General features: G+C 36.1%; 2 protein-coding genes across 4 annotated transcripts in view; both read left to right on the top strand.

Annotated features, from left to right (window-relative positions):
* The window catches only part of LOC108976120 (potassium voltage-gated channel protein Shaker), a 354,344-nt gene that overhangs the window by 94,875 nt on the left and 243,125 nt on the right, over positions 1-16,344 (top strand). The gene's annotated exons all lie outside the window — the stretch shown is intronic.
* LOC108976098 (transcription factor stalky) overlaps positions 2,662-16,344 on the top strand; it is a 28,899-nt gene continuing 15,216 nt past the window's right edge. The window contains exon 1 of the mRNA XM_018945010.1: positions 2,662-4,351. Within this exon, the coding sequence (XP_018800555.1) occupies positions 2,662-4,351 (1,690 nt within the window). The remainder of the gene's footprint in view (positions 4,352-16,344) is intronic.

The following is a 16,344-nucleotide window of genomic DNA, read 5'->3' as shown; positions in this document are numbered from 1 at the left end:
CGGCGCTCTTCGTTTTTTGTGCAGTTGTTGTGTTGGTCGTCGACAAGTGTTTTGTTGCTTGAATGGCCTAACTATGCCGTATGCATGCTCATTCGCTCAGCTCAGCTCTTCAGTTAGTTTGGTTTGACGGTTCGCTAGCTGGCTGGTTGGTTGCTTGGCTTATTGGCTCACAGACTGGTTACGCGAAGCGAAGTGAAGTTGATGCGATTTATTTGTTGTTTGTTGCCAAACGAATGCGGTGAACTACCAGCGTTGAGTGCTGTGCTGTGCCGAACGCTATGCGGAGCTGAGTTGAACTCTGTGAGCCGCAAATGTAGCCGTGAAATCTGATGAATGTCGTGTGTCTTCAACAGCCACTGATGGCACTACTAACCGATTTAAAAGTTCACCGTTCAAGTGTCTGTGCGTGCGTGTGCATGTGTGCTGGTCGCTGCTGGCGCCGTCGAGATTTGAAATTCTATGACCGATTGTGGTAGCAAAGCGTTTTGTGAAAAGTGGAGTTATAGCAAAAAAAAAATAGCAAACTTCAGTGAGTCGAAAAGAGCTTTGTAAGCTGGTGATTTAAAGAAAGAATATTAAATAAATAATATAACCAAAAAGTAAAGAAAATATGCTTTAAATCTAAATTACAAAATAATACTAAAAGCACATATAGCTGCTAATCACTTCTGCGCCTAAAAGTATGCAAATTTAGCATTCGTGATGCAACATATAAAGTGAAAGTTGTGTGATGTTCGAAAAAAAAAAATATATATATATATATATTATATATTTATATGATAAATGCAGCAATCCAGTAAATGACAAAAAAATGGAATAATGTGGCTCGAATGCAACAACATGTGACAACGCCTAAAAACATGCAAAGAAAAAGAGGAGTTACAAAAATCTGACCTTGCAACAGTTGCTATGCAATTCAGCAAATAAAAATGCATGTGCGTGTGTGAAAATATAAGTTTACAAAACTTAAAACAAAAAAAATTTAAGTAAATAAAAATAAAAATATTTTTCAATAAACAATAATGCTAAATGACAGTAAGTTTTTTCAATTGCTTAGTGCTTAGTATTGGCTTAGTTTATAGCGTGTTGGCGCGACACCTAGACATTTTCGAAATTCCGCCACTGTTGTTTGATTGCTAAGGAAAATATCTATAATAAATACAGTTAAAATAAAACTGTACAGAAATTAAAAAGAAATTACCAATAATAAATTATAAATAATAATGCACACTTAGCTTTTAACAAATTGCGCAACTGCTGTGATATCAAGTGGCTTATACGGATACAAATATTAAATGTCAAAGCAATTTTGGTTAAGTACATCGAAAGAAATGTTTTCGGAAAGCAAAACTAGCTTCATAATTAAAATAAAATATGCACAAAAGTTAAAAAAATTTTATTCACCACGACAACAAAATAAGCTTAACGCATATACGCCCACAAATATACTATAAAGTATGAAAAAAATATAAAAAATAAATATTGTAATAACTGTGTGCTGAGAAATAATGGTAGCACCAAAAAAAAAAAAAAATATCAGTGAAATAAGCACGCTGAACGTTAACTGCCAGTAAACATTCCATTAAACCAAACACAAAAAAAAAAAAAAAAAAAAAAAAAAAAAAAAAAAAAAATTTAAAAAAAAAAAAAAAAAAAACAAAAAACAATACTTTAACAAGAAAGCTCCATAACAACTAAAATAACAAAGTATTTACAAAGAAACTAAAATTTATGTGATGGTAGTGTATGCTAAGTCAACCAAACGCATTTTTGAGAAACTCACCACACCGTGGTGAAAAAGTTTCTTTTCTGCGCAATAGCAAAAAATTAACTGTCTTTGTTTTTTAAACATAAAATTTTAAATTTAGACTTCGCACATAAGTTCATTGCAATGGTAAATACGGAATTACAATTGACAAATTTTGCATAGTGGTAAACTCATAATTTAGAGAACTCGCTGCAGAAATGCTTGTTTTTTAAAAACTCCGTTAACATTATTTATACTATGCGTAGGTGCACAAATTTAAACAAAATTGCACTCGAGAGAAATGCACATAGGGCATTTTAAAATTTCACCACAAATATGAAAATAAATGGCTACTTTATAACAAGTTTGCAAACACCAGTACTACTATAACAAATACGCATGAAGTATAACACTGAACATTTTTAAAACTAACCACGCTGTTTTGAGATATGCATATATGCAAAAAGTCAGCAGATAAAATAAGTGAAGATACTTTTCCTGAAAATTATACAAAAAGTTAGTAAAAACAACAAATACGCGTTTTAATTACCACTTTGTGGTGAATTCGTAATGAATTTGTGAATTCTGATATCAAACTTGAAAATGCACAAAGAAATAAGCGACGCAATAAACACATTTCAATTTAACGCCGAAATATATTAAGAAAACTTCGAAACGGTTTCAAAACCACTTTTGAAAGCAATCAGCAACAAGACATTTCTAGAAAAGATAACCAATTATGCTACCCCAAACTTACAACTGAAAATTATTCAAAAACCAGCACAATTGCTTGAGAATAAGTGATAACAAACAGAAATATCAAAGCGCAACTTTTAACGCACAGCACTCCAACAGCAACAAATAAATAAAAACTCACCACACCTCTATTTTAAGATAAACTCCACGGCTATACCATGGGATCACATGGTGCCGGTGCTTGCGATTGCTGCGGCGGAGGTGGCGGTGGCAGCTCATCCACCGCCAGCAACAACGGCAACAGCGTTGCACCGCAGCGTCAACAACAACAACAAGGAGAGCATAGCAACAATAACAGTCCACAACGACAACGGCCTCAGGCCCAACAACAACAACAACAACAACAAGAACATCTACAATTTCCGCCGCACATGTTCGGCGCCGCTGCCGCGCTACACTTGCGACGCGAGCGCGAGCCGCCACAACTGCCGCCATTGCCCATTGTACCCATTATGCCGCCGCGCCCACCAGCTGCCCGGCAGCAATCGCAACATCACTTGGGCGTGCCGGCTGTGGCGATTATTGCACCGCGCGGCAGTCGACACCAGCAAACGCAAGACGCACAAAATAACAACAACAATAACATAGTTGTTGGCGGCGGTGGCGGTGGCGGCGGCACCGCACAAGCGCAACACGCCAGCATCGCGCACTACATCAATCAGGTGAATATGCATATGAATATCAACAACAACAACAACACCAACACGGGCGGCACTGGCATTGTTGTTGTTGGCGGCACCACCGGTAGCACAACTGCAAACACGCTGAGCGTAAGCGTCACCAACGCCAGCGCAAAGCACAATTATAACAACAACAATCACATATATGTGAATCCGCACTCGTACGATATGCAAACGGCGAGCGGTGCGGCACCGCGCATGCAACAAAACAACAATAACGCCGCGAACACAACCACCAACAGCATCCATAATAACAACTTGAATAGGAGCAACAGCAACAATAACATGCACTCGAATACGAACACCAGCAACACGAGCATCTCGCAACACACCACCGCCACCGGTTCGACCGCAGTCGCTCTGCCACCACAAGCACCAACAGCGAACGCGCACACGAATCACACCCAACCACCGCCGCCGCAGATCACCACAACCGGCGTCGGACCGCCGAACTTTGATTGGCACTTCACGAACGGTAGCAGCACCGCCGGCGCCTTTGGCGGCTTTGAGCTGACGCGCCAATTCACCTCCTCCACGCTGAGCACACTCAATACATATCTATTTCCGTGCGGCGCCGACTCCGCCGGCACCATAGGCGGTGTTACGCTCAACAGCGGCAGTGGCTCGTGCGATTTGGACAGCAACTTCAGTCAAATGGTCGCCGGCAGCGAAGGCGGCGCCAGCTCCACCTTCAGCTCGGGCCTGGGCTTCATTAACAAGCGGCGCATACGCCGTCTCTTCGGTGTCGGCACACCGGATCATCGCTGCACTGGCGCGCATGCCGCGGCTGTGCGGCGACGCAGCTCACCGCTGGTGCATTTTCAAACGGCTGCTTTGGCTAAGAAGAAGCAACAACAAATGGAACGCGAAGCAACTGTTGCTTCCGCAAATGCGGCGCTGTTCGAACAGAAGAAGAAGAAAAAGAAGGAGAAGAAGAAACCGCCTGGTCCACCGCCGCAAGTGCGCGCGCAGGCCTCGCGTCAAATGGAAGATCCGATGATGAATCGTCCGCGTCGCCAAAACACGCCGAGCACCAAGAAGGACAAAGAGAAGGAACAGCTGGAATTTCAGTTGAAAATAATGCAACAGCTGCAGCAACAGCAATTACAAAAGCAACAGCAACAAGATGTCGAACTGGACATGGAGTATATCTATGAGAAGTACCCACACAAAATCAGATTTTTAAATAAATTTAAAAACCCAAAAAAAGAAAATAAAAAAAATTTCGTTACTTTTTCCAAAGCACATTTTGCAACGCGCCTACACATTTTGAGTGCAAGCACGCTACGCTGCAGCAATAAATACATAATTATTCGAAATAAAATAAATCTTTATCCAGCAGCTTTGTTTCATTTGATTTCTATGGTTTTCTGCATTTCAGTGCAACGCCGATTTACAGTACGCTTCAACGCTTTTATATAGCGCTTGTGTTATTTGTTTACTTTACACCCACAGACACACGCACACATATGCATAGCTAGTGTTGTTGTTGATTTGGTTTTACAAATATGACTTTATTTTGTGGCATTTATTTGATTTCTGGTTAGCGTTGATTTTCATTTTTGTACCACGCCGTCTTTTTGCTTTTAAAACTACAGTATTCTCTGGCTAATTGCTTCAACAAATCAGTGAAATACCTTTGGTATGACATTCTTGTATAATTAAGCGAAATTTTCTTGTTCAGTGCACTTTTTAAATAACATTTTTTTTAAATTCCTTTAACAAAATAACAAAAAAGTTGAGACAAATATTTGCCATTTTTTATTTGCTTTTTAAATGAATAGATTACTGTAAGTTTTTTCCAATTGCTTATTTATATTTTTATTAGAAGATTACTGATTTGATAAGCAGTTTTACAACCAGTTGTTAACATCTTTATTTAAATTTATTTTGAAAATATATAAATATATRTATTAAAAAAGATTACTAAGAGACGATATCTTCTCCCACTTAAAATTTCATAAGTAATAAAACCCTACAATAAAAACGCCTCTTTGCTTAACTAATGCATAGCTCAGGTTGTCTGAGTTCATATTCAAATCACATATCGACAACAAAACGAAGCTATTGTACTCGGTAGCAAGAGTATAAGAGGCATCAAAAACTTGAAATTCGAAAAAAATATAAACGCTACATACCGCCGCGGGCAAAGGAAATTCGATAGCGAATTTGTAATCATATTTACATTTGTCAAAGATTCATACCAAAAGTGTGCCTAATGAGTGACGCTGTAATTGATATATTTCAGAAGTCCATATTTACTGTGGAATTTATTTTATACTCTATCATTATCCAATCTTATATGAAATTATATATATGATGAAATTGAAAAAAAAAAGCGAAGGTGCTTGGAAACCGTCAGGCAAGTGTTAGACACGCGGCAAAAGAGCTCAGCATCTCTTGTGAGTCTGCTCGAATGATTTTGGTAGATATTTAGGGTATGAAATCAAGATCATGCTCATTGTTTTTCGCATATTCGTGGTTTGGTGCATCATGAATTTGTTCCGGAGAAAGTAGTTATAATTGCCCGTATTGAGGGGCAAACGCGAGAACATCCCTCGGAAGCGATCGAAATTCATGGATTTTACACATCAAATCGCAACGCAAACGCAACGAATACCATCGATAAAACACCGTATTCACCAGATTTGACTGCGTGTGATTTCTTCTTATTTTCCCAAATTGCCGCTCTGTTAAACCCGGCTTTAGTCAGTCAAAGAGATAGCACAAAATTCGCTAAACAAGCTGGTGCCCATCACAAATAGTGCTAATGAAAAGTGTGCGAGAGGTACAAAAATCGTCGGTTTACGTTTATTACATCTGGTGGTGAATACTTTGAATACAAATTAAATGCCCTGAAGCCTTAATGCTTCGAAACGTGCAGCAGTCGTTGAAATTTTTGTTACTTTCATGAAATAAATATGTATTTCAATAATTACATAACGCAACGACGACAAATTTAACAAATTTTACTTAATAGTATTGACTTGAATTTCATAATACCCAGAAGGAATTGTCGAAGACCTAATACCAAATACCTGTGAGAAGTCTTATAATTTCGATTCAGTCGAAGTTAATGTCTTTTTGTGATCTTGTGAGCTTTTCCCAATGTTGATCACGTTTTCGGATGCTATCCGTACACAATTCTTGGCAATCTGATTCACTATTTCATTGTCCACGTAGCTGTTGACTCTAGAAATGCCTACAATGATATTAGATGCCAGCTCCGCGAACTCTGTAATAGTAAATATTTAGATTGTTGCGCATAGTTAGCATACACGCTAACCATATATTGCTATGTTAACTTTGAACCTTCTTTCTTTCCCAGTTGAAAAGTGGGATCTTGTAGTCGGTGTTTGCCGAACGGCATTTACCACCGAGCTATACCCGAAGGCTCTATACGTAAATTCTCTTGCAACCAGTAGTCGGTCGCTAAATTTGTTGCGCAGTTTTCTGTGAAGAGATTTATAGGGGGCAGGTTTAGCATCAGTTCAAGAGCCGCCGTTGCAGTTCTTCTTAAATCTATGTTATGCACAGCACAGCGAACCTCTGAATTCTTTCCATATTCTTCCGGAAGGTGGATTTCTGTACGCCTGTCCACCATATTCTTCTTCTTCTTGATTGGCGTCGACACCGCTTACGCGATTATAGCCGAGTTAACAACAGCGCGCCAGTCGTTTCTTCTTTTCGCTATGTGGCGCCAATTCCAAGTGAAGCCAGGTTCTTCTCCACTTGGTCCTTATGTAGCTGTGTAGGACCAGTGCTTGAAAGAAGGAAAAAACCCTCAGGTTGTGTCGAGCATCTCCCTACGCGCATATAAAGCATTGCTGGTTTTTTTCACTCTTTTCACCATGTTGCGCTTCCACGGAAGTTTGTTGACCACGACTACCTCAGGGTAGAAGTTCCTCCACAGACTTCCTTGGTCGTTCTAGCGTCGTTCCAATTTGTTCGCATCCTTCTAGAGATCAAAAGACTTCCGACACCCAGCATCAATACTTATTGAGTGGATACTATTCATAATAGATTCCGCAGAGACGTTGTTGAACGTTCCGCAAATGCCCAGGAATACTCCAAGAGCGTATTACTTATATTAAAGAGCCCTTTCGATATTAAAAACCAGTGTATGTAGTGCAGTCTTTACTTATCTGCTGCTCGCGCTTGCGCCTTGGACAAGAATCCAGGAGGCGATGCGTTCCTAATGTGCATGTCCAGCGTTTTCAGCAGGATGGAAGTTAAGCATATAGGCCTATAGGTTGGTTCGTTTCCACCTGCCTTTGCCTCTCTCATTGATTGTGGCTGGATTTCATGCATCCCGCTGTTACCATAAAGTTGTAATATGATGTAAATTTGGCGACCTTCCTTAACTCTACATTTCAGATGTTAGCCCTGATGTCAACATTTTATCAAAATATGTCACTATAAACATGAAATGGCATAATATCAATAAAATACTGAGATTCTTCCAGATCTGCTGCTAATTAAAAATTAATAAAGATTAGATATTTCACCTTCTTTCTCATAAGTGCTCTATTAGGACTGTCATATAGAGATTAATATGAGCTTAGTAGTATTTTTTTTTTTTTTGGAAATTTTTAAAATTTCATAGAATCTATTTTTTAGAACTGAATCTTAAATTAAAATTTTCTTGAAAAGTAATGAAGTTCTGCCATATAATTTCGAAATTGTTATAATAACTTCAATAGACAAAGTTTAAAAAGATGTCAGGAACGCCAATTCCATCCCAATCTAATTAAAAAAAAAAAAATCTTTACTAATGTTATTTCAGCAATTACATTCAGACCTTAGATGAAACATATGTATAGTTGGTATGTAATATAGTATATGAACATATTAAACATCATACATATACCGATTTCCGCTGCCGAATGATTATGGAAGTATTTTCAAACACCAAGCAAATATTGTTCATTGCATAACCTGCACTCGACAATAAATTATGGAAATCAAATTGACACAACCGCAGTGAAACTCACTTCCAAACTAGCCTCCCCCCGAAAAACATAAAATCGAACCGCCCATCGCATTTCGCATTTCGCAATTACAACAAACACCTACAGCGCATAAAAACCGAGCGGCAGTTGCACAAATAGACAATAAAAGCTAGTAAAACCAATAAATAACGAGGTGAAACAAAAGCAAATGCTGAAATCAGAAACACGTTTGCCTGTGTCGGTATCGATGCAGGTTTGTGCAAATAGAAATTATATATGCGATTGTTAAAGCAAAGCTCAGTCGCAGTGGCAATGGCAAACGATTGCTGAAGGTTTCTACTAATCAATTATCGACGTACAACAACAGCAATAGCGGCTGTGAGCGAGCGGTGCGGCAGCAGTGTGTCGCTGTGGGGAAAGAAGTGCGCAAAATTTTGCGAAGGGTGTTATTCACTACAGTCGTGGTGGAAATATTAGTTGTGAGTGGTTCATGATGTAAAGAAATGAAATGTTGAATAGTGTAATATTTTCACTTTTATCTAATTTAAATCTATTTTTTTTTAGGCAGTTTTTCTACAGTTAGCGAAAGATATGCTCAATAATTAACATAATACACATTAGTGTACTTTTAACATAAAAATATTGTAAAGAACAAGAAAATATTTTGATTTCTGTTGCAAATATTCTTATTATGTCCATCGCAAATAAATCGAGGCAAAACATTGACTTTGGCTGCATCGAAGCTATAATATCATTCGCAAATGCAAAAGTTGTCTTACAAGAACTTGGTTTTGATCAGCCAGTTTGTATGGCGGCTATATGCTATAACAGTCCGATCTAACCAATTTCTACAAAAATTGCACCTTTACTTTAGGTAATAATCCAAGCCAAATTTAGTAAAGATATATTGTCAAATTAAAAAGTTTTCCATGCAAGCACTTGAGATTCGATTGGTTAGTTCGTATGTTAGCTATATGCTATAGTAGTCCGATTTACACAATTTGCCATTATAGCCATTCCCTTGGCAATATTCCATGCCGAATTTTGTAAAGTTATATTGATAAATAAAAAAATTTTTCATATAAAGACTTCATTTTGTTCTCTCAGTTTTTAAGACAAGTTAGTCCAACATTGATCCGTATTCAGCAATTAAAACAAGTGGGCTTCTTCTTCATGAGTAAAGGATGTGTGCTAAATTTCAGATCGATATATCAAAATCTGCGGGATTGGTTCGAGTTTTATTTCCCGGTAGTTTGTTAGATGACATGGCGTATACGTAATTTTTAATGCATGTCGAGTTTTGGTTGGGGCTTATGAGTAATCTCACCTGTTGCACTACTAATTTTTAAGCGAGCTCATATACTTCGCTTTAGTATTCAAAAATGAAAAAACACGAGGTAACATAAGCATATTTCGTGGACTCCATATAGATAGCTCTTTGCTTGTAGATGCACCATGGCGTATAAGTAATATCAAAATATATTAAATTTGCTTTTGAAATTTCTACTGTACTTTTGTAATTTTTCTTATTTTAGATATCAGGAATTTTCGAATAAAGTGTAAATTAATATAATTATCTGCCAAAAGATGGTGAGCAAGGTGTTTTCAATGGTTATTTTCTTCTAAATATTGGGTCTAAAGAGGAAGATCGAACGGGAGAAATGCATTAGTGCGAAATTAGCAGACTTTTCGATTAGCGAATATCTCGTTAAGAAATATACTTTCAAATTTAAGACAAAATCATGTGGAAAAGTGATTAAAAAAATAAATTCAATAACTTTGTTTTCAATTATCGCCAGAAAAATTGGAAGAACTAAATTTTAAAGTCACATTTGGATTTGTTGTTGTCATCTTACTAATACATAATTCATGCTTTATACCTCTTTTCGGATTGACTGAGTTATTTAATTCTGTAATCGGATTGCCTAGCGCATGCATTACTCCCAGAAGTATGCTAAGAAATTACAAATATTTTTACACAATCTCCGAAACATAAAAGTATATTTTTTTTAATAAAGCAAGAAATAACTAAAAAATGTATGCAATATCTTACAACAACAATAAAATATTTATTTTACCGACTAAATCTTCAAATCCGCTCCGCAATAAAATCAAAATTATATAATTAAAAAAGAAAATTTCACACGCAGTAACATATAATATAAAATGCTTGAAGGTAAAACCGCACACACACACACATGCACATATAAAGCATGTTAAATATTTATATAAATATCTAATTGCTTGACACACTGCAAGGCTGGCAGCTAAGTGCTTTCCTTTGCCTCATGTACCACAACAAACAGAGCCATCACTTAGGCCGTCGTCTGCTGGCTATCGATTTAATAAACGTTTAGGCATTGAAACATTGAGGGATTGGCGTGCAAAAAGGTCACATATCGCTGCCGTTTGCCGTTGAAGCCCCGTTAAATGCTACCATAGCTGTCGCTGACGTTTCTGTTGTCTTTACGCGCCAAAGTACAATGCCAATGGGTAAATGCGAGAAGAAGAATAAATAATATGAATAAATAGCGGAATAGCAGCGAGCATGTTGTGTGGCCAGTGCTTGTCGCAGAAATGATGTATTTGCATATAGGCACGTTTCTATAATATACTAGCAAAGTATTGCGACAAGTAAAGCTGAAAGGCAGAAGAAAGTATGCGCTGAAAAAATATAAAGCATCAGCCCAACGTAAAACTGCATTAATATGCGTTTGTATGTGCTTGTGACAAAAAATATTTACTTCGGAAACGCTACATGAAAATCAGAAATAGCGTATATTGCTTTTGGCAAGCAAATCTAGTCTCCAGCTTTTGTTTTACTACTCTCCTTACTTTTGTTGTAGTTAATTTCCTTTTCGGCAGTTTTTCGCGTTTCTTTTGTGATTTGCGGTAGCATTACCACAACAGTCAATGTACTCTGGCGTCTCCGCCAGTTTTTTCTCCATTTTTGTTTCAGCAATTTTTCCACTTACATGACTTGTAAGCGTGCTCCACGATTTGTCACGATATTCGCATATCCGCAGAGATATTTATTTTTATTTCTGCGGTGATTTGTTTTTCTTGCGCTGGCAATAGCTTTGCGTACAATCACAAGCTCGCAAGAATGTTGGTATGCTTCAGTATGCTAAGCTTAATGTTTATATGCCTGTGTGTGTGTGTTTGTGTGGGTGTAACTACACTTTCGTTTCTGATTTCCTCTGAAAATGCTCAACTTTTCATTATAGAGTTGTGCACATGTAAATGAAAGTAATTTTCTCAGCAGCGCGCGCCGTGAAGTCGGAGCCAAATGGCGAAAATTGTGCTCAGCTTCATTACAACAATTGTCGCGATGTCAGAACATCAAACCTGTGTCCCTGCTGTTGCTTGTAAATTGTTTGCGGAATTCTTTTAGCTACTTTTGCAGTTTACGTTTTGCGTTGCTTCCAATTGCTGTTGGAGATATCTAATTTTAGCTAAGCTTAATGTGGGAGTTATGGATGTAGGGAATATCTAGAAAAAATCAGTTATTTTTTATGGCGAGTTTCCGCAATGGTCGTTAAATGTTATCTATTTGCAGTCTTCTTTTGCTGTGCGAATTGTTTTCTTCATTTATGTTATATAATTCTTTAGGCCACCTTATTTTGAACACAAATAATACACGTATGCATAACATCTGTATTTTTCCTTATTTATAATTTTTGTATATTTGCCCTTGACAAAATTTAAAAAGTACAACAGATGATTCAGATAACACAAAAATATTGTAGAAATGTTTGAAAAATAACTTGTCTCAACTGCTGAAGACGACAGGGCGTATGAGTAACCTTATGTGTTCGACTACTCGTATCTATTTGAGCTTACAATTTTCATTGAAAATTTAAAAAAATTAAATAAAAATTGCTTCAGCTTAATTATATCGGGGCGTATGATTAACCATAATGCTTATTTGGCCAAAACCTTGCATTACGTGTCTCACAGGATCACTTATTTCACATTTATTAACATTTTTGACTGAAAAATGTGTTTCTAATCTTTTTTGATGCTAAAAAAGTCATGTCTACATATGCCTTTCATTGTAAAAAAAATGTATGATGTTGCAAAAGACTTTATAATATTCTTCTAAGAGAAAATATAGTTCCTCCAGCCTAGAAAAATATAACCATATATGCATGAACTATTTTATCAGAAAATAAGCCAAATACAATATTGTAGAGAGACTTACTGGTTAATTAACTGCCTTCTCATTTTTGTTTCATTAATTTCCTTAAGAAATGGAGCGGAAGCCTTGAAGGATTTGTTCAATTTGGCCTCCCTCCTCAATTTTTTATTTATTTTCCTTAAGTACCATTTTCTTAAAAGACTTAAAAATGTGTTAAATTTGATATATTTTTTTAAATTAACCTTAAATCATTGCGTTAAGTGTATTTTCGCGAAAACGTTGAAAAAAGGCAAATTTCAACCATAATTGCAAATTCAACTGCTATATTTGGCATGCAGATGTGCAAAGATATTTTACAATTTTTCCCTGGTAGATTAACATCACACAATATAATTCTCATCAGAATAAATTCGAGTTCAGCACACAAAACGCAAAATACACTTCCTATGCAATCTTCAGCCCGCAAATTGAAGGCTCAAATAGACATAATTATATTAAGCTTCATTTATTTCGGTTTGCCAAACAATCCTCTGTGAGTTTTTGTGCCACAAAAGAAAAAAGCTCCATGCTAATTTGATTTGTTTTTTCCTTGGTAAACAAAATTAAGTCGCAATTTAAGCTATGCCTGCCAAAAGTCAGACTAGAATCAAGAGAAATTGAAAATTCGTGTAATTGTAATGGAACCTCCTTGAAAGTCATTAACTTTTACTTCTGGTTGTGGCATTTCGTTAGATGTAATAGACAGTGAACTCTGGTAATTTCAGTCTCGCTGTTAAGGGAATCAAAAAGTTTTATTTATAAATCAATACATTGCAAATTTTTTGTAAATATATTGTATATTTTTCATGTATAAAATAGTTAGTATTTGAAAAGTCAAATTTGATTTTTTTTTCAATATCTTTATCATTGTCTTCGTCATTATTGGCATTGTGGTTTTCATTATCATTGTCATTTACATTATAATTACCACAACAGTTATCACTATCGGCATCATTATCGTTATAATTACAATTAACCTTACCATTACCATTTTCCTTATGAGTACTTCATTCATGGCATCATTATTGTTATAAGCATATTGTAATTTAAGTATTATTATCATTCAATAAGCATCATCTTATTGTTGTTAGTACCATATCTGTAATCTTTACTAGTAAAGTTATCATTATAAATACGATTACTATAAATGTAATCGCTTTTAGTACAATTATCGTTATATTTACGATTACCATTATCATCGTGAGCAATATTACCATTACTTCATTCGTTTTATGCTCATATTGTAAATATCGTTATAATTACCACTATTTTAGCATTACCATTATCATTACAGTTACCTACTACTACAACTCTTGCGTCCTTATCGCTATTAAAATATTATTAATTAAAGTAAAATTGCCAGTACAATAGCTTTACTATTAAAATAATCACTATCAATACAATTACCATTACCATAATCATTACATGTAATTATAGTTATTATTATCATTACATTGTCACTGCCATTATAGTATTTGCTATTACTGTCATTATAATTGCCATTATTTGACACCTTTATGATTTGAATTATCGGTATGATTACCATTACATAATTGGTATTATAATATTATAATTATATTCATCATTAACGTCACAATAGCAATACCGTTAAACTAATCCTTATGATCACAATTACTATTAGCATTACTGATATCCTGGAAACATTAGCTTTATTACAATAAATCACAATAACTATAATCATTACATTAGCTTTACCATTATAATAATTACTATCTTTATAATTATCATTAATATGATCGCTCCTGGAAACCTTGCATCATTTTGATTACCGTTTTCGTCATAATTTTAAGTATCGTTATGATTGTTATTGCATTCAAGATACAATTACATTTCATTACCATTACATTTTAATTACCATTACATTTTGAATACCATTAAATTTCAGGTATAATCAATATTAGCATTACCATAGCTGCTACTACAATATTTAGACACGCTTTAATTATTAAAATTATAATTACGGCAATAATTATGTTACCTCTTGAAGAAAGCTTTTTAAGCTCACTAGCACGAGAAAGCATTACACCTTCAATACTATCAATGATAAATAGTTCCAACATTGAAAATCTGAACAATATGAAAAAACTCTGTAAAAAAGGAAAAAATTATAAGGTTCTTTCTCAAAATAACTTTATAAAATTTAATAAAAAAATCTGTGAAACAGGCTTACCCTAATACGATTTTCCATGAAAACAAATAAATCCCGTTAAAGAAGCGAAAGTAAGTTACGAAATTAAACAGAAACTCACCCGCGGGCAAAAAAGTAGTAAAACAGCCAGAAACTTTCAAAAAAAACCAACGAAAACTCGAGCAGAAGAAGGGGAAAACAGCAAGTAGAACAATAAAGCCGGCTTGTACTTGCCTCGCTAGTCCCACACATACTCACCTGCCGATGAAAGTTCGTGTGATTTGCGCGACATTGACATATATTCCACCGCCGCCAAAGCCACACATAATAAAGGCAGTGCAACTAATGGCGGGTGACAGAAAAAACAACAACAACGCAGGAGAAAGCCAGTCACGACAATGCGACCGGAATAGTAATCAAACACACGCAATGGATATAAAATAATTTTTGTGATTTTTTTTTTTTTTTTTGCATACGACAACTGCAATTTTTTCCCCCCATTTTGAGTTGATGACAAAATTTCGCTTCCCAACGGGTTTTAGTCAACAAAAAATAATTCAACTGTGTTAACAATAATCATGCCATGTGACAACTCACACATCTACAACAATTATATAAAATAAAACAAAACTCACCACACTTTTGCACACAACTGTGACTGAATGCGGGTGTGTTCTTGACGGCGGCGTCCAATATTCCAAACACACAACACATTTCGTACTAAAATATTCACGTGTCCTCGGCGCAGAGTAATTGCGAATGCAAAATGGCTTGCCTACAACATTGTATTTCAATCAAATTACTCTACTTTCATAACAATTAAGTGTGATTGTTGCTGTAAGAATGGCCTTCAGTCATTATCCAGGCAGCGCTGAATGCCTGCGCTTCTACTTTTTAATGGAGTAAGTGTGTGTCCGGCGCAAAACTTCACTTTGCTTCTTAAAGACCTTGAGCTTTTGCTTTTTTGCTATGGCTTGCAGTGGCACGTGTATGTGCATGTGTGGGTGTCAGCAATCTTACATTAGTCTATATAATGTGTAGCTATAAAATTATGAAATACTATTTTAGTCATAAACCAAATTGGAGTCGTAAAATAGGCAAGCCAAAAGCTTTGCGAAAAGGGAAATTTGATCTTCGAACTCAGAGTTCAACTTGGCATAAAAGTATGAATTATTTTGCTCCACTAGAGGTCGCAGTGTGGTGCCAAGTGTAAAGGAGCATACCATGAAACCAACAATAAATGTAAGAGTAGGTTAGAAGAAAATAAATTGGTTGGGGAATGAAAAAACTCCTTCTTTTACTGGTTTAAATAATACTGAAATTAGAGTATTTGAAGGATATTCAGGTCAACTGAAAAGTCTTACTATAGTATGTCCCTTTACACGTGTAATGCACTGCTAAAGTGACCTTCAACTTTTCGATATAACTTTTTAGTACGATATGCCCTTCATTAAAAGTAGGATGCAGTTTTCGGCCACCTCTTCATTCGACGAAAATTTCTTCTCAGCCAACATTCTTTCGAGCTCTAAGAACAGAAAACAGTCACTGGGGGCGACATCTCTAGAATATAGTGAATGCTAAAGCAATTCGAAGCCCGACTACTGAATTTTCCTACAGCTCTTACTGACTCGTGGGACGCTGCATAGTCTTGGTGAAGCAGCACTCTTCAAACACGGCGTTTTTCGCTGATTTCGTCCTTAATCTATTGTGCCTGCACTGCGTTAAAAGTATTCGGTGCTCATTTGACCACTAAACTACCATATCAGTACCTGATGACAAAGCAGATTAAATCCTGGGACAGTGTTTGCAGTTTGTCATTTCATCTCCACATTTCTGCATCCTTACCCCATTAAGCCAGCCAGCTCTTTATATTTGTCCTA

This window comes from Bactrocera latifrons, unplaced genomic scaffold (assembly GCF_001853355.1).
Source record: "Bactrocera latifrons isolate USDA-ARS-PBARC rearing strain unplaced genomic scaffold, ASM185335v1 scaffold_73, whole genome shotgun sequence".
Classification (NCBI taxonomy): Eukaryota; Metazoa; Arthropoda; class Insecta; order Diptera; family Tephritidae; genus Bactrocera; species Bactrocera latifrons.
The sequence above is the reverse complement of the archived record's forward strand: the minus strand, read 5'-3'. Positions and strand labels throughout refer to the sequence as shown.